Source organism: Nasonia vitripennis, chromosome 4 (genome assembly GCF_009193385.2).
Source record: "Nasonia vitripennis strain AsymCx chromosome 4, Nvit_psr_1.1, whole genome shotgun sequence".
Taxonomy (NCBI): Eukaryota; Metazoa; Arthropoda; class Insecta; order Hymenoptera; family Pteromalidae; genus Nasonia; species Nasonia vitripennis.
Window position 1 is genome coordinate 22,456,591 of NC_045760.1, and position 25,001 is coordinate 22,481,591.

The following is a 25,001-nucleotide window of genomic DNA, read 5'->3' on the forward strand; positions in this document are numbered from 1 at the left end:
TTTGCTTGATGCCGTTGACGCTCCGCGCAATAATGGAAAATTCATTTTGACTATCCATCTATGACGAAGCATCATCGCGCTCGAGGGCTTTGTTTTGAAGAATATTAATTTTAATGCCTTCCGGGAACGCACGTGTTCTTGTTCATTCTGTGATGCATATTCCACTTCTGGATCGACGAGGCGATTGATTTCAAGTGCACCTACCACTTGTGCACACTCCCGAAGCATGTACGTACATATTATAGCATCTGTCGGAGTCGAATGACGCGTTTTATCAGTATAGAAAACGCTTATGCACTTTGTGTTTTTTCGTATTCGAATCAAGTTCGACAAAACAGCACGCTTGAAATCTATCTGGACGATCATCATAGCTCTACGATCTGATTATATTTAATGGAATCGCTGCAATTGACTGAAATATATTTTAAAATATTGTATTTATTTTCCATCCGCCAGAGTAGGAAAATTGAACTCTGTGTTATCGTTGATGATTAAAGCCTGGCCCGTTTAACGCGAGTCTCTTCAAACGTGATTATTTTAGTGGCTAGTTTGACGCGCGAGACAAGATACGTATATAAAGAACTAATTGTATATTTTCTTAACGCGAGCAGAAATGACTCGCGCCGCGTATACTCTCTCGGGGGCGTCTAAACTGGCATTTCCCGCATAAAATGTCGCGTAAACTCGTGCGTAATGCGCGTGTTGTACTTACAGCGATTCTCGCATTTCCTCGCGCGTATACTTATTTAAGCGAGCCGAACTGCACAATATACGCTGAAGTTTCGCCCGCGGCTCGCACACTTTTAGCCAGTCGGGCCAGCAGGAGAACGCAGGGGCGCGCAAGCATATAAATTCAAATGGCCGGGAGTCTCGGGTCCTTGAAACTTTGCGAACTTCGGGCAAATTTGATGGACCGGTTAAAAGTTGCCGAGTGCCGAGGCATATCTGTTCGGGGACAATCGAGCCACTCTCGATAATCGTTATTTTTTAATACGGTCCAAAGGACGAAATCAATTGGTCACCGAGTGCTGCGACCTCGCTTTTCGAAAACGCTAGCCAAACATCGTTTCCTCGAAACGCAATTATACTCGAAGGCAGACGAGTATTTCAGCGCGGAGCGGAGACCAACGATGGAAAGAGAGGTGATTTGGATAATCCAATATTCGGAGCTTTTTTGCCAGCAGACACAGCAGCAGCAGCAGCGCTGTAATTTCAAGTCGAGCGTGCGTAATGCCCCACGCGCGGGGGCGAACCGTAATGCCGTTAGTGGCCACTTCCTTCCCCGCGCGAATAGCTGCAGAAAAAGAAGTGGAAGAAACTTCTGCTGGCGCTGCTCCTCTCTCTTGCTCTCAAACAAAGTCTTTGTCTTGGCCGGACGGAGATCGCGCGATAAGCGGCCCCGGGGCGGCGGCGGCGGCGGCAGCGACGTGACGACAGGCTTAAGCGGCGCTTACCGCAAATTAGAAAGTAAGGGTTTTTATCTCCCTCTCGCTTGCGTCCGACGAAACTAATGAACGACCCGACAACTAGATGGACAAGCTGCTTAATCGCCTCGGCCCGTTCGCGTATGCCGTGTACACCAGCTGTTTCTGCCAAAACGCCGTCTCGGCTCTCAATTTCTCTCTCTCCTCTGCCGGCAATCGACGGCTTGTCCTTTTCTCCCTGCTCCCACTCACACCTTCTTTCTTTTGTCCTGATTCTCCTTCGATTGATGTAAGTCGTCTCTTTGACCGGCGGAAGATCAATGGCTTCTTTCCGTTGTGCATTCGCGCGACTTTTCCGCGTTTCCTGCACTCTGTGCAGATTGAAAAGTTTCGAACACCCCGCATTATGCACATGTGACGTGTACGCAGACGCGAGAGTGCTGGTGTGTACGAATGTACGACGCGCGCGTGAGCCTGGGTATAACGCAAAGATTCGCCTCGTTAATCCTGCGGCTTTTAATGTCGTGAAATCTCGACAGAATAGAGTGAAATTCGCCAGTGATGGATGTTCTGGTTCGCCGTTCGAGCGTGCGTTTTCATGCGCGAAGACGTCCGTACGCTACGGGGGCGTAGAGCCGACGACGAAAACGCTCGTCGTGTCACGCAGCATGACGCAGTCTTATGCAAATTCTTCAAGCTTCGATAAGGCCTTTGTCGCCGTCGCTCCTTTATCAATGGAGGAAGCTATAAGTATATGTGTGGGTATCTTGATCGCTTTATTGTATACCGAAGAAATGCTAATGAGCGAGATACCGAGTTAATTAGAGCTCGTATTATGCACTTTGAATATCACCATTTATAATGATTATCGCAGTTGTCCGAGTGGAACAACTTTCGACTCCAGACGTTGAGTGAAAGTTTTTAGCCGGCTAATTGATGTACCTACTCCGCGAAGCGTTCCTTACGGCGGCGATGGGAATTGGCCGCAATGATAATTTATTGAGGTGACGCGCGGGAATCTCGCGTCGATCGCGCTCGGGAGAAGCGCGTAATGATGAGCCAAGGTAAACAAAAGAGAGAGAAACGCGTGACGCGAACGCCAGCCGAGTCCGCGCATGCCATTTACACGGCAAAGAAAAGCCAAACAGAGAGTCGGGGTACGAGCCGCGTCTATTTGCGTAACAAGACATCGCGCTCCCGCACAATCGTGACTGACAAGTGCCTCCTAAATAGCGAGAATCACCGCGCGACTCGAGAGCTGTGTACATACGTGCGCGCTCGCGCTCGTGCCGCTGTAATAATTACGCGACAAGTGACGCGGGTACATTTCGCGCCTCGCGTGCCTGCACCGCCCGCCCTCGCCGCGCTGGAGCGAAAAAAGCGAAAGCTATGTGACACAATGCGCGAACCTCCCGGGCATGCACTCTCGCGGGACGTCCTTTTCAGCGGCGAGGGATGCGCGAAAAGACGCTGGCTTTGACCTAGGCCTTGGAAAGCTGCGGCCGCTTTTATTTTCGAGTCTGGAGCGCTCTAACGTACCACAATGCGTAAGTATGCGGCTATGAAAGGGAAGGAACTCGTTTGTGCGCGCGCGACGAATGTCGGAAAAAATGAGACCGCTATAGGAGCTACTGACGCGATGGAATGAAAAAAATGTCTCGCCTGCAAGCATGCGCTTCCGTACGAGGGATTCGAGATTCGGATGATATGGTCGCGACACGAGGGGAATGCTTTTTTGCGTTGGCGAGTCGTTACTGCTCCTCTTTTATTATACGCTCGACAAGCGCCGGGCGCGCGATGAGTATGCGCGTCGCTTCTCGTTCATCACTATTATTATTTTGGAACGTTGGAAAAATTAATGAATCGATGATGTTTACTTTTAATATGCTGATTATACTTTTATTTTGCGGAAAGAAGATTCTCGCATGTACTATAAATGTAAAAAATGCTACCCTTTTGATTTTCGATAACACATTGATTGATTATACGACGTAGCCTGCCTGGGAGATGCGTCTTCTCTCGATTTTAACTCTGCACTGCTTCGGAAAGCGATCTATCAAAGATGCTCTGTGCATCGCGCATCAAAGACGAACGACTAGCGTATGCAGTTCGACAAAATTCAGTGTAAAATGGAGCGGTGAATTTTATGCAAGTAATCGAATTGACAAGAGACTGCGTCTGATGTAATCGCACGGCCCATAATAACATCGAGCAAAAAAAAATTCAATTGGAAAGAACAGAAACTCGTTCCACAATGACCGATTGGCCGACTATAAATTCGACGACATTAACAACGACCGCCGCGCCAGCCGTGCTCTTCTGCAGCCAGTCTGCGTTGGCGGCTCCGGCGGATTCGCCGTGAATATTAAGCGGCGCTCGGCTATTGTTCTATACGAGGTTTCATACCGGCACGTCGATCGAGTTATGCAATTGGCGCGTTTTCCCTCGTCGCTCAATCTTCTGATCTCTCTCGTCGATAATGAACTTGCACGCGTGCGTCGGCACTCGGCTCTGCCTCCGCCTTGATCTACGTGTCATTGCGAAAGTGTAACGAGCGCTATGCGTCACGCGGCGGTCTCAAAGGAGTCGCCGAGCGCGCTCCGTCTATCTGCTACACTTGCGACACTTTTCTTCTCGTACGTGACTGCTTTGGCGCTGCGCGCGCTTTTTGGCTTGATCTCGTTGGCTTGCTTCTACGTCGACCGATTCATCGATATTTTGGTTAACCCAACAAAACTTCCTACAAACGAAAACGAGTTTACTATAGTACGGAGAAATACAAAACGGCGAATGAGTTGTATTTATCATTTCTTCACAAGGTCTCATATTTAACACGATGCTTTATCGACGAGAAACTTCAATTTCGTGGTACAGCTATATTTTGTTACGCAGTGTAAAAGCATCGGCGTTACTTTTGACGATTTGCGACTGCTCAAGGGTAAGAAATTAAAAATTAATCATCTCTACGAACAAAGCTTTTTCTATTTTGGAGTAGCAACAGCACTTGCGCTGTGCACAGAGCGGTCTCATTGATTCGACAAAGGTTGCTTCGATTAAGCCGGACAAAAGTTTTCTATCACTGACATACTACGCTAACATGTAGTTCTCATCCTCGATGCACTTCTGTTGATTCAGTTGGGCTGTAAAAAGTAAGCATTTTCTACGGACTGCGCAAGCTTACTTTGTTTTAACCAAACAGTAACAGCAGCAGTAGCAGCAACAATAACGGCTTTCGGTAAGTCAGTGTAGAAAATTGACAAGGCATATCTCTCTCTCTCTCTCTCTCTCTCTCTGGCATACGGTTCTGATGGGTCTTGCCGGTAATAAATAAGTTTTCAATCTCTCTCTCTCTCTGTTTCTCTCTCTCTCTCTCTCTCTCTCTCTCTCTTCGTACACATGCACGCGTCCTGGCCGAAACAAGCGCGCCGCAAAGATATTAAATTTCGCAACGCAATATTTTCTCCCTCAAAGTGTCCCGGACGTTTTGAAATTTTCGGCGAGTCATCGGCAAAGCTCCGGGCAGAAGGCCCGATACCGCTGAAAATATATAGGTACGTCTTAATTTGCTTTTGAAAGGAATCGTTAATGTCCTATCGCCGACAAGCGCGACACTTCACGTATACTTTTATATTCCAGCGAGGCCGAGACGCGACGCAAAAAGGGACAGGAACCGCCCGGCCTCAGCACGTGTGCGTATACGCATGTACACGTATGTGTCGGGGGCTATTCCCATGCCCCAAAGGATTCTAAAATAAGACTCTTTGCAGCTGTGAAAGGAGCCAGCTTATATTTCGCGATGGAAGTAGGCGGGTCGAGTTCGGATTATGACCCGAAATCGCCTCGCGTCCTCCGACGGCGCCCTATCGAATCGTCTTAATCTCTCACGTCCTCAGCTGAAAGGTATACACGTTATCGGGCAGGGCTATCGGAACGCGTTATTTGAAACTTGCAAGCGAGAAAAACACTTTATTTTCGAGCACGATATGCTGCGCATTTCGCCCCGACGATTAGGACACAGTGGTTGGACGTGTCTATCTAAAAATACACTCGACGCAATACAAGGTTAGATTTGTCAGAAATTAACGAGTCCAATCTCAGCCCGAAATTCAAACGAGGAAGTCATGACTTATTCGCCACTGCTGGAACAACTCTGTGAAAATCGTGCGATACCTGTGGATTTCATATATTTTCGAATAGGCCCTTTTCGATGGAATGTCCACGAGTCCAGTTTTTTTTTATTTGCCGGGGGCTTCTCTAGGAATTGGTTTTATTGCCTTACAATAAAATATTGCCGTTTCTATACATAGACATTCCAAAAAGGTTATTTCGGAAAAGCAAGCAATGATCGATACTCTGACAAAAATAACCAATAATGGACTTATTTGTGCCGATTGCCTTGCAATAAGACTTGCGGGAACCGATGTACAGATAAGTCAACAGTTTCTGATATAATATAGAGCCATATAGCCCGATACCTTAGCGACATTGCTGCACAAAGCAGCAAATGCATACCCCGCGTGAATTGACCTGTACCGTATCGCGCTCCATCTCGTTTGTTTCGATCTTAGATGTCATAAGTCTGAGCAGTGAAACCGTTTTTTTTCTGGAAAACACGAAAAGTGGACTTTTATGTCATTTTATGGCTGTCGGCCGCAGAACAAAATTCTTCTTCGATTCCTACGTATAGCGGCATGGATTCCGCGATATCAACTCGCCACTTGAATCGATTTACTCCCCGTATACTTATACCGCGTGCGCTCGCAGCGTTCTTTTTCCTTTGCTTCGCTTCTCACCCCTGTACAGCACATACACGCGCCCATTAGCCGTTCCGTTGGGATAACACAGTCGAGGTCTAGGTATCGCGCAGTTTATGTTCTGCAGCGAGGACCACTGCAGCGCTCGCGGGGCAGCCTCTTCGATCGATCGCTCCGGGAAAACGGCGATGTCTTTCGCTTCTTCTCGTGACACGGACGCGGAGCTCGTATACGTATATCTCACGCGTGCTCGATTTTCTTCAGCAGCTACCATTAAGCGATAAAAAAACCGTACAATTAGCGACAGGATCGAGTATTCGCGCGATAAAACTGCGATGCGGCGACGATCAAACGAGGGCAAAAATAATTAAACGCAGCGGCGCAGGCCCTTTATTTCGGCTCGCTTTACGAGCCGAAATAAAGGGAAATAAAAATTGAATCTCCTCGCGCAAAAAGCCCCCGCGTATATACGTGCAGGAATCAGCGACGATCACATGCCCTGTATACGCAGCCCTTGTATACCTATATATATATATATATATATATATATATATATATATATATATATATATATATATATATATATATATATATATATATATATATATATACTGTCGGAGCCTGGCCTACAAACAAGAAAGCGCCGCGGCGCGCAACACATACAGATCGTGAAATCGCCAAGTGCGGTCCAGTTTCCACGGCGGGTATATACCTATAGCACAGTATTGTAACGACGACTTATATTACATATAGTACAGGAGGGGGTGTTGGACGGAAGGATCGGCGCGGCCCGCTCGGTCAACCGCGTTCGTTGAACCGACCGTGACGGCCGCTGTGCACGATACGCCTTCTGGATATCCTCGCGTGTGCCAACTAACCCGACGGCTCAATCGGCCGCTGCAGTGCCGAATGCCCGAGTCGACGGCCGACCAGCTCAAAGGGAAAATAGGAAATTGAGCTTTTGATTTTGAGCCCTATTGTGGCCGGAGAGCGTCGCTTATTGGCTTGCACAGCGTTGTACGGGGCGAGGTTGTTTGCTGGCACAGAGCTGCGGGCGTATTGATTTTTAAGGGAGGCGCGAGGGACTGCAATTCTGTTCATCGGTAGTTTTCTGATTTCGATTTTTCTTGCAGTACATTCTGTGCTTCATCAAAGACCCACCAAAGTTCAGTTTTCACGTGAATTATGTCAAGACCGGTTTTCGCACACTAAAGCAAGTACACTCTTTACGTGAAAATCTCAAGGCACATTATGGTGCAATATTATACTTCCGAAACAGTCACGCGCCGTGTTTGGAATAAGAAATGTCCCAGGGTCAACTTTCCATGGATCATTGACGTTTATATTGAAATTTTCTAACTAAGAGCAGCACAACTTAGATTCTTTTCATAGGACGGATTCATTATTTTTTTTTAAGAAAAACAAATATTAATAAGACAAAACTAATAAGATTGCAACATTTTTCAAACTGCTCAGTAGTTTAAAAAAATCTAAAATATGTTCAATCAGAAGCTGAATTTTTTCATTTCAAAATTTTGAAATCTTGTTTCAACTTTACCACTCTTGTCTTAATGATATTTGTGCGAGTAGAAGAATCTGCAGAGTCGTGCTAATCTTCGCCTGAAATCCGGGTTGTGCTTCTCATCGCTTGAAAATCCTAATGATGCTAGTCTCCGATTCATTGATTATTTCCGAGTCCAAACCAGTACGTGGTTTCAAATTATGACGACGTATTCCTCGATATTGACGCCATATAAGGCATACCGCAGTTTCGTGTCTATGCCTTCTGGCCGGTTTCTTCGAGAAGCCACAGAATCATACACAAGCTAGCTTTATAATAAAATAATTGTTCTCTTTTCAGAGACCATAATAATATGGAATACTTATATGCTTGCTACGAGTATAGGTAGGCGCAGGCAAGCCGCGCACAATACCAGCGACTATATTGTCGCAGGTGCGCGCTCGCGCGTCTCTCAGCTGATGCAGCTACACACGCGCGACAATAACAGTCGGCGCGGCAAAATTAATCCGCGAATTATTGCGCACACGCTTATTCAATACAATAACTGCTCGAATAGCCGGAAGCGATTAATGGGGCACACCACCTTTGAAATCAAAATCAAAATTTTTCATTAAAAATTTATAAATACTTATATAAATGAACCAAATCACCAAGAAAAAGTTTTATATGCATATTACTGATTTTTTTTTATCAATTTTTGATTAATTTTAACATAACTATCATGTAACTTTTTTTCTATGAAATTTAAACCAAATCCCCTCATTCATACCATAACTAATGTACTTTTAAACAATATCCTACAGTTTGAGCTCATTTGGGCCATTCGTTCCTTTGGAATCTTACGGTCAGTGAATTATGGACTCCTTACTATACGTAGGTATTATAGAGGTATATAGAAGGTCTAAAACCATCAGAATAAAGGTAATTATGTCTAAGAAGAGTAAAAAAATTTGGTTTATTTATATAAGCATTTATAAATTTTTAATGAAAAATTTTGATTTTAATTTCAAAGGTGGTGTGCCCCCTTAAGCGAGTTTCCGCAGCTCCTTCGAGCGACGACATGCGGGGATGAGGGTGCACCCCCCACGGGGGCCGGGGGTGGGGGTACAGGTAATCGACCAGCCCTGGCCTGCAGCGGCGGGAGCATGCGTGCAGCGAGGGTTTATTGGACGTGGGTGTCCTAATTTCTACTCTGTACTATGCTACCAGCCCCTGCTGCGCCGCCAGTTACCTGCGGCTTTTCCTCCTCGATTTTTCGCTCTCGTTTCTTTTTCGACCGGCGCCGTTTGACCTCCGCTCGATCACTGTATCCTCCCTCCTCTCTCTGATTCGTGACTCTGGTGGGATACAATCATGCACGCGCATTTAGGGATCAAAGTATCGGTGTAAAACGTTTATGCTTTGAAAAATCCGTAGCCATACTTTGCAAACGTATTCCGAAGCTCGAAACGATCACGTGTATGTGTGATACTTGTATTAGCACAATCAGGTCCACAGCGATCACCCGAATGAATTGTAGTCTTAGAGCTGCGTAATCTGGGAACGTAATCGTCTCGGCCATTACTATCAATCTAACGGGAATCGCAAGATAATCGATAGAAATTTAATTGACGAGATGATGGAGCTAATTACATTGTCATGTCCCACATGAGGACATCAACGGCGAGGAGGATTGCGCCGAACTAGAGCCGGAGCTGCCTATTTATGAAATTCCGAGTTCAATTAATAATAACAGGTCGTGTATTTAGTTGACACGGAAAACGAGAGACGCGACAGCTACCAAAAAGTGTGCGGATTTCGGTCGCGCGTGATCGATTCGGTGTGCGCTTTCTCTCTCGCCCTCTCTTCCGATATTTCCGATCTGTGTATAAATATCGAATCGGGGGCGGCTGCAAAGTATTTATAAATAGCCTACAAGTAGGCTACGCCGAGGCTGTATGTCATTGTTTTTTTCGCATAATACGTGTCGAGTCTCACCAATACTTGCATTATTCTCGAGAACTCACCCGGTGACAACGCTGCGGCGTTTCGTGTCGCGCTTGTTATTCTCGTAAGCCTGTAAATATCGGGCGAGCGATGCGAAAGAGAGAGAGAGAGAGAGAGAGAGAGAGAGAGAGAGAGGGCCGAAATTATACCTGCAAACAGTACATCATTCGAAACACACGTACCTTGACAGCTGTGAGGAATCGATAGGATTGCAAAAATTGAAACCAGCGAGATTTATTTTCGAATCGCGGCTGCTATTTTTATACCTGACGGTGTTTTAAAACCCTTGTAATACATTGGTAAAGATTGTTTAGATACTTCAGAATTCACTTGGTTCGTCCACGTTGCCCCGGGCGTTTAAAGTTAAAAGAGCACTAAATTTAAGACCGATCTTTGGCCAAAGCTCTGGCAAAACATAATCGACGATCAGCGTATATCCGAGATTGCGGTCAATGCTTGAGTCGCAATTAAGATTTCGCACGTCAGTACCGCTGCATCCGTCGCTATCTAATTTGGCTTTTGATCGCCCTTTTTATGATCATGTCGTACAGCGACCTTCCTTTCCTTACGTATAACAGGTTGTTCTGAGACAAGCATCCAAAGCTTTTTTCTTCAGCTACGTGTTTGTAAGTTTATAAATTTCTACGAAAGAACATGTTTCAAAATGTAACGTCCCACTAAAAACTATGGAAGGCGAAAATGTTCAAACTTGAGAAGAAGTGCGTAGAATCTCAGACAACTGGTATACGAAATCTCCGAAGTAAGAAACAAGGAAGAAGTTTTGGGCGCGCTCGATCTTGATGTACAGAACGAGTCGATGCAAAAATTGCGAAGAGTAAAGTATCGCGATATTGTTTGATTCAGACCTAAATGCTAGAAATACTGTATTAGCCTGTAAGTCAATAACAGCTCATATTAAACAATTCGAGAGCCTAATGATTTTGGTTGTAATGAGTGTATATGAAAATCTTTGTACATGATCAGATTGATCGATCATCTGTTTAAAATGCAGCATTGACCTATGCTTTCTTCAAAAAGTTTTACGTATAAGTAAAATCATTTGTCACAAGTGCGACATATGTTATCAATGCTTAAGAATAATGACCTGCTTTACTGATTGTACGTAAATACGCAGTTTGTAACAGAAATCTAAATTGAATGAAAGTCGAGTGCATAGACTGCGAGAGGTGTTGGGTAATTTAACTGAATTACGGAGAATCCGAAACCGTATTCAATCAAATCATTCCGAAAAAGTCTGCACTGGAATGACTGGATATACAAAGTAAGATCTCTCAAGGTAGACGGCAATGACTTATACCATTTAAGTTATCGTCGCCTTGGAGTGATAACGTTATATGTAAAAGAGTACACGGCTAGTTGTATCATACGTACAACAGACAAGTGTCCACGACGCGGTTGAATATCTATTGCTTTTATTTATTGCCTCTTTTAAGCGCGCGAAAAAAGTTTATGAGCGTCGATAACGCAACTTTTACTTACGAACGTAGTTTTAAGTGACTAATGCGATGTTATTATATGAAGCTTAAGCAAACTGATCGATATTTTTTATTTTTAATACTTGACACACCTGAAGTATCCGGCAAATGCAAATTTCGCATCATTATTAATTATATAGCATAAATTAAATCGATGCTAATATATCGGTTATTGAAAGTTTCCTATACCATTTCATCGCGCATATACGGCTGCTATCGCATCGAGGCTCGGGCACATTAAAATTACGAAATTATGTAGGAAATTCGTCTGATTATTGGAACAGTTATGCAAGCATGCGTTGTAGATAATTTAATTGAACGAATGAGCAAATCAACAAAGCGTTGCAAGCAATGTTCGCGTTTACTTGTGTCACTCAACTGTGCACATCGACGTGCGTGAACTTGAAAATCCCCTATGCTCGTCTGTTGTAATGGGAGATTCAAATTCCGTAGATACGGATGCGTCCGTATAATTAAAATAATCAGTGTACAGCTGACCTTCGTGGTACCTTTATACAACCGGTATGATAATGCGAAACTTTCTCACAAATAAAAATTATCTCTTTAACTGAGGTTACACATGACACATCAATATAATACGTATACGGTGAACAAATTTACTATATTTGCATGTTTCCATTTTCAAATGGCGTGGTGGCAAATAATTATCATAACACAATGTAAACGACGACAATTATGACCAGTTGACGAAGAAATATAAATAAAATTGAAAATTGCAGACGATGAAAAAACTTGGATACAGACAAAAGTTGCTAGACGGTGTGTTCATACATTTTGCTCCAGTTGATTTGTTCTAAAACAATTTACTCGTCGAAGTATCGCAGTGAAGGATAGCTGCAACAACGGAAAGAAAGAAATGAAGCGACAACATTGATGACGTGTCTACCGTGAAAAATGTCCGGGACGACGTAGGATTCGAGATAGCGCATGTAAATCGGGGGTCCGAAAATGGGTTAATGCCTTTATTCGGCTCGGGATCCCCGATAGCTCTTATCCTCGCTTGCATCATTACTATTGCCACTCGTCCCCGTTTCTCCCTGCCCGAAGACGAAAATTTCGTTCCCGTATAGTTTTTTCTTTTATCATCGACAATTAGATGTGAGCGCAGGACGAACGAAATCATTTCTAGCCTACTCGTCTGCAACGCGCAGAAAGCAAAACAAGCACGGGAAAATTTGAGATCACGGAGCTCGTTATTTTTGCCGAGATAAAGTTTATATAGCTGCGTTCTGGCAAATTTAATCCAGCTTCGCTATAATAGACTATGTCGAAAGTTATGCAGCGCGAGGGAGTACACAGTTAATCACTTTCCAAATATATAGATAATCGATATATCGGCGAGTTAATAACTCAGGCGATGCCAAGCACGAGGACAGATTAAATGTAACAGCGCGATTTCAATAAAGTGGGAATCCAGTTCTGGCGCGATCGAGAAATATCCGCAATTAAAAAGTGCTCGTCGGATCGTGGGGGTGTCTTATATAGGAAAAGCCGCCGAAAAACAGACGAGCGCGCCATCGATCGAGGGGTCGAAATAAGAGAAGCAGCGAAAAAAAATGTATACGAGCGAGTCGAAAGGTCACTTTATAAGGAAATGGAACGGGCCGGCGGGATGCGCGCATTATAAATTCGGGTGTTGGAAATCAGAGCGACAAAAGGGGGGCGCGTAATCTGGGAGGGAAAACCTCAGGCCAGCCTTATACACAGCGGAGCAAAGCGAAGCAGATTAGCGCCACTAGTAACGGAACGGATACGCGAGACTGGGCTGCGGCGGAGCAGCACGCGATTTCGAGGAAATGTCGTTAACTCCTCCCGCGAGCACTTAGCGCTTCGCTCCGCTGCTGTGTAGGGCAGCGCGGCTATATGTGCACGTTGAAGGTTGCGCAAGGTCGACGGGGGGAAATTTGACTTGCAACTCGCGCGGCAGCCGCACGAGAGTCGTTTTCCCAGGGGCCGATTTGCATGTGAATACCGAGCGGCCCTCCACACTCCGCGTACAGGCACTCGTGTGCGCGCGAAGAAGCCGGAAGGCCCTACTGCCTGCTTGAGGCCGGGATCTTCCCTTATCCGGGCGCAGCTGCGCGCGTTATACGACGTATCGGCGCGTGCGGCTTTACATGCCTGCACTGGATCAGCCTTGCCGGCGGAAGACTATACAACCGACAGCGAAACGCTCGCGTACGCCTTGTTCGCGGGGATTAATCCGAAAGCTGCACTAAAAAGGACATTGTCGATGGCCAGTGTGCGTTCGAGCAAAGTTTTGGCCGGTGTATTCGCATTACAATGAAGAGCCGCATAAGTGCTCCGGTATTGTGCGCTGCTCCAAGTGGGCTCTAACTTTCCTCGAACTAGTTGCGAGCACGCTGTTTGCTTTGCGACAAATTAATACTATATGAACAACCGGTTATTGTCGAACATCTGCTCCAACAGCATGCAACCGCGCATCGGGTAACTTGGCGAGATGCGTAAAATACGTACTGCTTTAGTAACCGGAAGAGCTTTTGCGAGTGAAAGCGATGAAAGGCGTTTAAAAAAAAGCTCGGCGCATTGTGGTCCAAAACGAGATTAAATATGGGATTGAATTCTCCTCGTCACTGCAGCGGCAGAGGAAGGCGCTATCGACACGGTCGGCTGACCTTATAAAGAGGTGCAGGGTTAAGACTCGTCCGATAAATTTCCCGGCGCTGTTAGGAAAGTGGCGAACGGGTGCAGAAGGGAAGAAAAAAATAATGCCGAGCCGCTTTACCGACCTTGAACTGTACAGAGCCCCCGCCCATCGATCGACAGCTCACAGCTAGCTGCATTAAATTTCTCGCCCTTTTATGTGCAGTTCTCGCCTATATACAGTAGAGAGAAAGAGCGCATAAATGCGTCCCCTCGAGCTCATTCTCTCGCCTTGCGCCCGGGTATATGCGCGCACGCGAGCGCGCGGCGATAAAGCCTCGCCCGAGCGCAATCGGGATTTTTCGGAGAAAAAAGCAACTTGCCCGCCGTCGCGTCGTCACTTGCGATAGCGATAAAGGCCTTTGACTCGAGATAGAGCGGCCGAGGGTATATTATGTGTACCATATGCGCCTTTACATGCCGAGTATGCGGGGAAGTCGGGACCTCGTTTTCATGAAAGTTTCTTCTTTGTTTCGAATGCAGGATAGGGAAGTTATTTGTTTGTTTTTTTTCGAATCGACGCTATCGAAGTAGTATGCGGCAAAGAAAGGAGATGTTGCAATATCACGGCGAAGTACATCGGAAAAAGTCCTGAATGCTGCAGAATCCGCTTTTTTTTTGACGCTCCGAAAAGTCTTGCTCATAAATCAAAGTTTTTCCTGCAAGCGCATATTCCCTAGCAGACGAAAAACTGTGATGAAACTACTGTCGCTTATGATCGATAAAACATTAATTTTCAGATCACTCCTCTAGAATGAAATTGAAGTGAAAAGTATGTATAGAAAATTTTAATTCGAAGAGTTTCGAGCATGCAGCAAGATTTGTTTCGCCCGACTCTTATCTGAAAGTTTCGAGGACAGTGAGAAATCGATTTGCAGTATACAATGGTCAAGATAAAAAATGTGTATCGATCTCCACCGATTTTGTTGTAAAATCGACGAATCTCCGCGACTCGTCCGTGTGTATAGTTACTGCGAAAATTGAAGCGCACAAAGTTGAACCGAAGTCCATGACCTGAGGAGTTAAAGAGTTTAGCCTCCGCTTGTAACCGTCAGTCATACATCCGACTAACTGGACTATAAGCATATCGACGCGCGGATGTTATGACAGCTGGGCATAACTTCGCGCTCGATATTTATAAGGCAATTAATGCGACGCGCCAATAACTGCAGAATCGCGTACAACGCCGATTATATCTGGCTATGTATACCATTAAAATCCCTTTATAGGTTAATCTTTCGACGAAAGAGACTCGCTGGGCTTTACTGTCGCGAGCGGTTGGTGCGGTCGACTGGCCTAATCCGTTAACCGGCTGGAAGGCTGTATATTTCGAATGCATCGATGCTTCCGCGCTCGAAAAGTGCTTTCGGAAAAACAATCACCTATAACCCCCTCCCCGGCGTGCGTGCGCCTCGGAGAAATTTTACGAGCGCCACTTGCTTCTTTTAGCCTCCTTAATTCACTGACCTTATATTTTTCGTCCCTCGCCAAGTCTCCCCTGCATGCTTTCGGCTCGAGAGGAGAAAAATTACTTCTTGCTAGCTTCCGCTTCAAGCTGGGAGAGGACTTTTAATTAAATACCTGCGAGTATTTTATACGATAAATAAATTAGACGAGTGCCAGGTCGGATTTCTGGCTCCTCCTCTCGTTTAACTCTTTCTCTCTAGGACTAGGGCCTTTGATTTCTTTCTCGTAGGAAATACATAGCCTCCTCAGCGATGTACTGAAATATTAATGGTAGAGGGTGTCGAATTGAGCGAAGAATCTATATTCAAGCGAGTAGTTTATTCAAACGTAAACGCTCAATCTAGTTTCAAAAATGAACCGGCCAAATGCGTTTTCACGCAAAAGTAAATGGAGTCGTTGCGCCGGACTGATCGGCGTTTCGCGTGGGTGTAGTAGGTATACGCAAATGCATGCAAATTCAATTAAAGATTACTTTTCGCGTTTTAACAAAAACTCACTACACCGACAAATGATCATCTTGTAATTTCGACAAACAACTTATTTGTGAGTAAAATAATGCGCCTCTGGCGAATCCGGTTATTTCTGAAGCAATTACGAAGCCAAGCGTGGTAATCGATTTTGAGCCTTAATCAAAAGCATTTCTTGCGAAACGCAGAAGGGAAAACATCGTTTCGGCATCCGGCGAAAAATAAACGCAGTTTAGCGGCTGAATTCTGGAGCTTGAAGTCTTCTCACAAGTTGCCGCGATGCGAAAGGGTAATCAAAGCTGCTCTTCTGGCGTGAACGAAAGGCAAAGGTTTTTGAAAATAGGATACCAGAGAAGAGAGAGAGAGAGAGAGAGAGAGAGAGAGAGAGAGAGAGAGAGTGAGAGAGAGAGAGAGAGAGAGAGAGAGAGAGAGAGTGAGAGAGAGAGAGAGAGAGAGAGTGAGAGAGAGAGAGAGAGAGATTAGATTAATTGGATTGGTTTTATTTTACGTACAATGTGTTGTACGATCAATTATGTACAGCAGGAGTAGTAAGAGTACAGGCATAATAATAGTATAAAATGTCTGTTGTGGTAGATGTGTAGTGTGATGATAAGGTGAGATGTGTGAGTGTGTGCGTGTGCGTGAGTGTGAACATGATGTTCATGTGTTTTCGAGTTCAAAGAAGTGCTCTTTAGCTAGTTTCTTGAAACCCGAGATAGAAGCAGTATTACGAATGTGTGATGGTAGGTTGTTCCATAGGTATGAGGCGCTGATATGAAATGAGTTCCTCAGCGTCTCCGTAGCGAAGGTAGGAATATCTAGAGGTGTCACCTCCCCCCTAACAGGCCGGAGTGTCACGCGGAAGTCGAAGTATGCCAGTACATATGATGGTACGGCTGTGTTAAACATCTTTCGTAAGAAACAAGCAGTGAATTACCTCCTGCGTCCTGCAGTGGTTAGCCACTGCAGCTCCCGCTTGTACGGGGAGATGCGCTCATCTCTCCTTACACCGTAGATGTAACAAATTCCTGTATTCACGAGCCTCTGTAGTTTTAAGTCGAGTTCCTGCGTCAGGTCACAGTATACAAGAGAGCAATAGTCAATAAGGGGAAACAGGAGCGCTTGCACTAAGTGCTTGCGCAACCTGAGATTGGTACTCTTTCTGAAAAAGTAAAGCCTGTACATTAGTGAGTGAGCACGCTTACACACTTGTGTAACGTGCTCCTTCCACGTAAGTTTAGAGTCGAGCACCAATCCCAGATTACGCACGGAAGATTCAAAGCTGACCTGGGCACTCCCAATGATAATATAGGTGTTAGCTGTTGAGGGTAAGGCGTTTATGTAGTAGGGAGAGCCCAGGACAATTGCTTTGGTTTTAGCAACATTAAGTTTTATATTATTATTATTATTAGAGAGAGAGAGAGAGAGAGAGAGAGAGAGAGAGAGAGAGAGAGAGAGAGAGAAAGGCTCAAACGTCGAGGTTTGCCTCCCGCGGGGGCAATCAATACCCTGCAGGCTCACGCGTCCGGATGCCGAGTAGAGGAGCTTTTCCTCGCGTACCCGTTCCCCCCTCTCTCTCGTTCGTCGGGATCTCTGTTACGTAGGGGTACGCGTGCGTGCGTGCATCCGAACAAATGACACGAAGATGCGCTGCCGCCGACGCGAATCAATGTGAGCTTCTTGGTAGGAAAAAAATGGCCGCCCCTTCTTGCGCTTGCTGGACGTGATGCGAATTTGTCATATACCTACTCGCGCAGTCTGGCAGATTACGCTCGACCGAGCGGATGTTCTTTCAAGCTCGTACGGCGAAGCGAAAAAAAAGTATTTTGACAAGCTTCTTTGGTCGAGTGTGCGGAAACGCCTCATGGACTTCCCCGCTTCCTATATTATACGGACGCGCTTTATTGAAGCTTTATTTTCCTCGGCGACAAAAAAACAGGATGGCCAAATTTCGACTCGATCGAGCCCCAGGAGAATTTTTCCACTCTGCTGTATTGTACACGTTTGCTAGATAAATTTTTTCGAGTTCAACAACCGACGCTTCCAGCTGCACGCGACAGCGCATGATTTTGACAAATTTCGCTGCAGACTTCGGCTAGGCTATGCGGGCTGTACGTATAGGTGTTTGCTCGCGCGTATTATCTGATTCAAAGCGCTTTGCTCTATAAGCGATGCTATACACCAATGTATATTTTAAGACATTCGCAGCAGCATCGACTAAACTGAAAAATATGATGCTAAATATAGACGATCTTGAGCACCTATCGTGTTGATCTATAGGCAACTAATAATTAAGACCAAAAACGAGTCGTTGTTTACAGTGCGTGTTAATTGCTACTTGAAAGATTTCGCATTCGCATTTGCATGAGCGCGGTCGAGGAGTTCCTCTGAAAGAATTTGAAGCGCTCGTTGTTACAAGTATAACTATCGCTGGAGTAACGCCAGTAAGTAAATATTTATCCGTAAGACATTCCAAACAACTACACTGGAATTTTTCTCCGACCAGAGTCAACGCTGCTATTTGCTGCCGAAGAAACCCGTGTCCAACTTGAAAAAAAAGTAAACTTCTTCCCACTGCGCAGTTCCAGCAAAAGTTTTCGGGAGTCTTTTCTCGCTTCCTCGAACGTGCAGTACAGCGTCGCAGTTTACTTATCTCCCAAGTGAGAACGCATGGAAATTCACGCGTTTTTCATCTGCATTTCTACGCGCATTCTTTTTCGCAATTTGTCCCCTTCCCAAGCGCGTCGCTCGCATCTTTTGTTTCTCTTGCGGGAATTTATTGCCTGGAGAGATTGCCACCCAACTTTATCAACAACTTTCGCTTTGATGGGAATTCACTAGCGACTCGAGACAAATGAAAACTCTAGTGTTTCAGGGATAACAGAATTGCTCTATTTAATTATTAACAACCATTATTGAATCGCAGCGAAGAGTAATCTTTTATTTCGCTCCCATGACCTTCTTGGTTAATTAAATATTTCAGACAAAAGTAAATAATCGAAGAATCTGTAAAATCGTACTTTGATTCTTCATGAAACTAATCTAATACTCTAATGACCTGAATAAGTTACGTTAAAAAAAGGACCTTGAAATCATTATAGCGAATATATAGTTTGTATGGAAATCAGTTATTCTCTATAGAAGCACCTTCGCGTCTCGTGAAATAAAAAATCCAAGGGAACAAGCTTTTTCTGAATGTGATCAGCCACTCGCTGCGAGAAAATTAATTAATTAATTGCAGCACGCCAAAAATAACTTTGCAATTGTAGAAAACCGCAGTTGCACCCTATACTGTATTTTAATGCCGCAGCGCGCGTTTGATGACGGCGCAAAACTTAGCCCCTCGCTTAACTCGTCGATGCTTGGCTCGAGTAAATTGTAAATACATTACACTTGCATTCGATTGAAAATCAATCGTATCAACTAGAAATTCGACGAAATATCAACAGTATAATAATGTATGTATACAGTAAATAATGTTTTTGCGCAAATGTTTAAAGATGCCGAATAAACCTTCGATTGCAACAAAAGTAGGAATTTAATTTTCGAATTCATTTGAATTCATCCAAAGTATATTTATCTGAGTAATTTTTCATAGTAGTAGAGGATTATTTTTTAAATCCACAGCTTCCCTATCGATATTCTATGATTATTTTTTATGTGAACGTATAGGGTCTTGTGCTTCATTAGGCTAATGAGATGTGCAGGGACACGAGTTTGTATCGAAGTATCTGCTCATTAAAAGTAAAGTAATAATACTTCTCATTATAATACATACAAGGTGAAAAAATTTGCTTCCGATTTTTTCTTTTTAGCATCCTCTCTCCAAAGCACGTGCGCGTCGTGTGCGTGTGCAGCACGCACAAGTAATTATTGATGTTGTTGCATAAATAGCAAAGATCCGAAGGTTTATATAAGTCGAACTCGAAAAGCGTGAGCATTGCACGCGTGCTCCCGAACTGCAGTTTCGGCAGATACGTAATGTCGCGAAAAACTCGAACGTGAATACGTGAGAATTCACTGCTCAAAATAAAGACAATTTGTATGTAACAGGAATCGGCTATAAGCCTATGCCAGTACGGGATGCACCGCGTGTGCTCGTTTGAAGCGGTGAAAAAATTTACCGGCCGCGCTAATCCGGTCTTGAAACAGTCGCTCACACACATACAGCGCTCGAGTGATAGCGGCTGCACTCGTTCATCGGCCGATAATCGGGTTCGTCGAGGATCACACACCTCCATAGCGCCACTCGTCGTGGCCGATAGCTTTGGTTCTCCCCCGACTGTTGCATACAGGCCTCTCATGCTAATGATCTCATTAGCGTGTCGCCGAATAAATTCGAAAAATCGCGGCGCGTTGCACCATTACTCGCGCTGTGCATGCGCACTGCCGCTGCAGGTGTGTGAACGAGTGAGATCCAGCGCTGTCACTAAGGGGCTTTGGCTATATGGAATGAAAAAAAGAGAAACTTTGCTTGCTTCTTTGCTTTTCTCGTATCTTTCGCCTTCCGATATCTGCCGCAGTCACTTCTCTCGGCGGGTCCGATTGCGCTGAAAGTTTTGATTATTTTTCTCCCTTTTTTGCGCGAATATATAGGTGTATGTGATTGGAAAAGGAAAGAAAAGTACGCCGCCATAAATTGCATTGCGAGTGCGTCGAAGCTTTTACGAACTGCCGGGTAAAGAATCGGAGCGAAGAAAAACACGCGCGAATGAGGGGCCCGTTAACAGGCCCGTTATACATTTTTTTGGATGGGGCTGCCGGAATTCATACTCATTTTTCGTTCCGACAATATTTAGACTGTTACGACCAAGTCCCTCGCGCCGAGAATGTGTTTTTACACTATGGTCCAAACTTGCGAATGCTAGCGCGTATAATCAGGCACTTGGATGCGTACTTGGAGTTAATTTTGCGAAGGGTTCATGATTTAATATAGAGGATAGATAAAACGATGATTTGGAAGCCAGCCAAATTACTCCATAAAAACTTTTGAAGAGAAAATTTGAAAAAATAACTGATTTGAATTGTTTGAGTTTCTCGAAGATTGATGCGTTTTGAAACAAGTAATTTTATCTTTCAAACACGCATCGTCCATTTTTAAAAGCCATACTTGTCGCGAAATCACGCTGCAAAAATGAAGGCGATTTATTTATAATCCAAACTTTCGTTGCCGATGCAGAGAAAGATAAACCGCGAGGGGCGATATTTGTCACGTATAGACTCGAGCTGCATCTATAATCTATTCGGTGTTTTCACGACACACTTTCCCCATCGACGAATGGTAAAGAGATTTATGGATCGCGCTAGAGTCTCGAAAGCGCCACATTTAAAATAGTCTCGAGTCGAGTTGTGATACTGCTCCGAAACAACTGGCAGACCGGAAGCGACAAATTATACTCGTCACAGCGCGCTCTAGAAGTCGGCAGGGTGCCGGAGCCGAATAGGCAAATAAAAGCGATCGCTATATCGCGTCGTGTACTTACGAACGAAGATGTTGCTCATGAGGGTCGCTGGCAGACAGAAGACGATGACGAGCACGTCGGCGACCGCGAGATTGACGATGAAGAAGTTGGTAACGGTGCGCATCCTCGGGGAACGGTAGACCACGGCGATGACGAAACTGTTGCCAATGAGTCCGACGACGAAGACGAGGCAGTAGGCGACGAAATAGACGACGGACATGGCGACGCTGTGCCTGTACCAGCGGTCGGGCACGAGCTCCACGGAGATGTTGCAGTTGGTGCAGTTGAAGAAGCCGGCGAGCTGCTGCATCTCGTCGTCGTTCTCGGGGCTGGCGGCGTCCATGGTGCCGGCGGGGCCGCCGCCTCCGGCAAAGGGCGAGGGCCGCCTGGTACTGGCCAGCACGAGCAGGTCCTGCACCGAGCCGTTCACGTACTCGGCGAAGATCTCAGCCCGGGCGGCGACGAGGCCGCGCAGGTCGCCGAGGTGCTCGCCACTGGGCAGCCCGGTTGCCGACTGCTGTCCGCTGCTGCGCCTACGCTCGAGGTCGAACTCGTCCGAGTCCGGCAGCCTGAGCGAGGCCATCTCCAGCAGGGGAGAGGACGGCTGCAGCATCGACGCGGCTGCCGCGGGCGCGGACAGCCTCAGGCCGTCGTACTGCAGGTCCGAGTGAAGGTGGTGCTGCTGGTGCTGCGCGGCGTGCTGGTGGTAGTGTTGATGGCGTGCTGCCACGCTGGACTGGTCGACCATGGGATGCGGCTAGCTGCGGCCGAGGCTCGAGGAAACCGCTGCTGCTGCTCGTCTGCTCTGCTGCTGCAGCTCTTAGGCTCGCTGCTGTTCGTCGCCTGGTTCGCATCCGATTTCCCGATCCAGGCCAGATGCGCGGCCGATGTCGCCAGCTGCCCTCGACAGCCCCGATTTTTAGGACAAGTGCTCCTTTGAAGTCGCGGTCGGCGCGTTCTTTGACACACGAGGATTCGCGAGTGCAGTCGAGGGGTTCGCTGGCCGATTTTCTCGTTTGCGCGGGAGTGAAGCGCCTTGAGGTGCGGACTACGAGGCGGAGTAAGGAGATGAAGAAGCCCTCGAGCACCAGCGCTGATGCACTCGAGCACGCGGGCAGCTCGGGGAATCCCAGAGGCGCTGCGGAACGGGGGCAGCGAGCAGGTGGGACGCGCGCGCGCGCGCTCGCGAGAAGACCACTTATTCAGCACTAGTGCACCGATCCACGTGCATCGGCGCTTTCCTTTGAGATGCCGCGGCAAAGATCGGTTGTTTACCTCTAAAGGCGGGCGTAGCTCGCGGGGGCACGCGCTCGAGATTCTCGTCGATCGCAAGCGAAGCGGCAACTGTTTGAAGAGAGCGCGCGCTGCGGCGTCGGCGGCGGCGCGCGATGAGACTGCTCTCGGCGAGAAGACGGCGGACTACTGGCGCGGCGAGATGTGTAGCGCGTCTGCTTGGCTGCTCGAGCCTCGACTCGGCGCTGTGAGGAGCGCGCGCCGTGCAGCCGGAGCTGCAAAGCCGAGCTTCGGCGCTCGCCCACTGCGCACGCGTTACGCCGCGCGAGTACTCCAGCTGATCCGGCGTGCAGTACGTAGTACGCGCCGCGCGTACGTCAACACCTGCGCCTCCCCCTTCCTCCTCTAGCTACGCGGCTTTGTGCCTCTTCCTCCCGCGCTAGTGTCGCGCATGCTGCGTGTCTGCCTTATTATTGCGTAACGTATACTGTACCTGCTTGCATCGTTTGGTAGAACTTGAAGAAAAATCGAGTCTTTTAAATTGATTCTCTTCGCCCCATGATCAGCATAGAAGCCAATTGCGCAAGTTACCACCCAGTTGGTGCATTCCGTTTACTCTGCGCGAGACATTTCGGAACATCCGATGTCACAAACAACTGCTAGAACGATTTCTAATGAGAATTTCAAGCAATCGTCACTAAAAACTATCATTACAAACATGCCATTAACTGTATACAATATGACCTAACTATAATTTTGATTTTCGCACACATTTGATCATCGCGCTTCGAGTCCCGGATGATCCAGCTATATTCAAAGTTACGCTGTATACTTTGTAACTCGTCTGCGCGTTAGGTTACTTTTGCTCAAATCAATAAGAGCCCTCGGGAGTATACATAACGTCGCTCCCTACGAAGACTAGCACAGTTCAAATTTTAAACGAAAACTAGCACAACTCACGATTTGCCGCAATGAGTAGCACAGTTCAGAAATGCTGCCAAAAGTAGCACAACTCGCGACTTTATATTACTTAAAATGCGAGTATTTTACGTTTTTATGTGGTTATTTGGTTGGTTCAATTTAAAAAAAATGTTTGTAAAAAATTATTGTATTTGGGAAAACAATTTTAAATTCTGTAAAAAGTTGTGAATAATATTTAAAAATGATCATATGGGACAGTTTCGCAACAATCGGGAAATTTTTATAGAAACTGGTTGTTTAAAGTTTGACTTGTGCTAGTCTAGCGTGCGTCAAATGAGTTGTGCTACTTATGACGGGAAATTTGAACAGTGCTACTCTTCGTACAAGGAGCAACTATGTATATGCATGTTAAATTTTTTTACGATCGGTCGCGTGGTTCCAGAATCATAACGGTATACGTATGTACATATACACACACATCCATCCGTACGGACAATTTCTAAAAACGTATGATTCGAACTCTAAACACCACCAAATGCGTTTCTATGAAGTTTTAGCGAAACTGAAAATTTTACTATTACAAAGCTTCCTCTAACCAAAACAACCCCATTTGATTAAGGCATTCAGCAACAGAAATTATGAAATTTCTTATTTTATATTATAAATTATTTAATACATCATCTACTCGTATATTATTGTTTGCGATAGAAAGGTAAGAAGCTTTGCCCAAATGTCCATATAATATGTGGTTTGAATTGACAATTCTGCATCCTCATTCAAAAGGTTTATTTATTTATTTATTTATTTATTTATTCCAGAAAATGTACAAGGTATGAGGTTCATACCTGTAATCCTGTAGAGGCACACGTAGGTACCTGTTGGCAGGCCTGGTTACAAAAAAGAAAATACAAAATAATACTTAAAATTAAAACTTAAAACTATTTATATACTGTTGTTTATGTACATTCACTTTAGATCATTCTAACAAAATTTGTTGCGCACGCGCCACAATAACAGTTTTATAATTCTAGACCTTAACAGTTACATTTTATCCACGCTTTAATAAGTTTCTTATGCCAGTATTTTTCTATATTCAGAGCTTTTAGATCACTCGGAAGCTCATTGAAAACATTAATTGCTTTCATGAAGCTATTTTTATTACTAATCCTTTTTTTAGTTTTAGGTATAATAATACTTTTGTTTCTCGTAACACTATTTGATGCTAAATATTTGTCTTTCAGATCATTGTAATGTGATTTCAGAGATTCTAGGGCGAAAAGTTGTCCTATATTTAATGGATTATCATTCACTAGGAAATTATTTTTATTGACAATTCTTAAGATTTTGTTCTGAAGCTTTTGTAATCTGACTCGACAATTACTATATGCTCCACCCCACGCTATAATACCATAGCTTATTACGCTATGGAAGAAAGCGTAGTAGATCATTCTGAGTGTCTCTGTATGCATGTATTTAGAAATTTTATAAAAAATATATACTAGGTATTTAGTTTTATCAATTATATATTGAATATGGCTGTCCCACTTTAGATTGCTGTCAAAGCCAATCCCTAAAGATTTAATA

At 45.2% G+C, this 25,001-nt stretch overlaps 1 protein-coding gene and 1 long non-coding RNA gene across 2 annotated transcripts in view; one reads left to right on the forward strand and one right to left on the reverse strand.

The window, feature by feature from the left end:
- LOC100115347 (neuropeptide SIFamide receptor) overlaps positions 1–22,759 on the reverse strand; it is a 71,414-nt gene extending 48,655 nt beyond the window's left edge. Inside the window, exon 1 of the mRNA XM_001600048.5 lies at positions 21,285–22,759. Within this exon, the coding sequence (XP_001600098.3) occupies positions 21,285–22,011 (727 nt within the window). The 5' untranslated portion in view covers positions 22,012–22,759. The remainder of the gene's footprint in view (positions 1–21,284) is intronic.
- Positions 1–25,001, forward strand: part of LOC116738579 — a 189,409-nt gene that overhangs the window by 63,333 nt on the left and 101,075 nt on the right. The window lies entirely within an intron of this gene.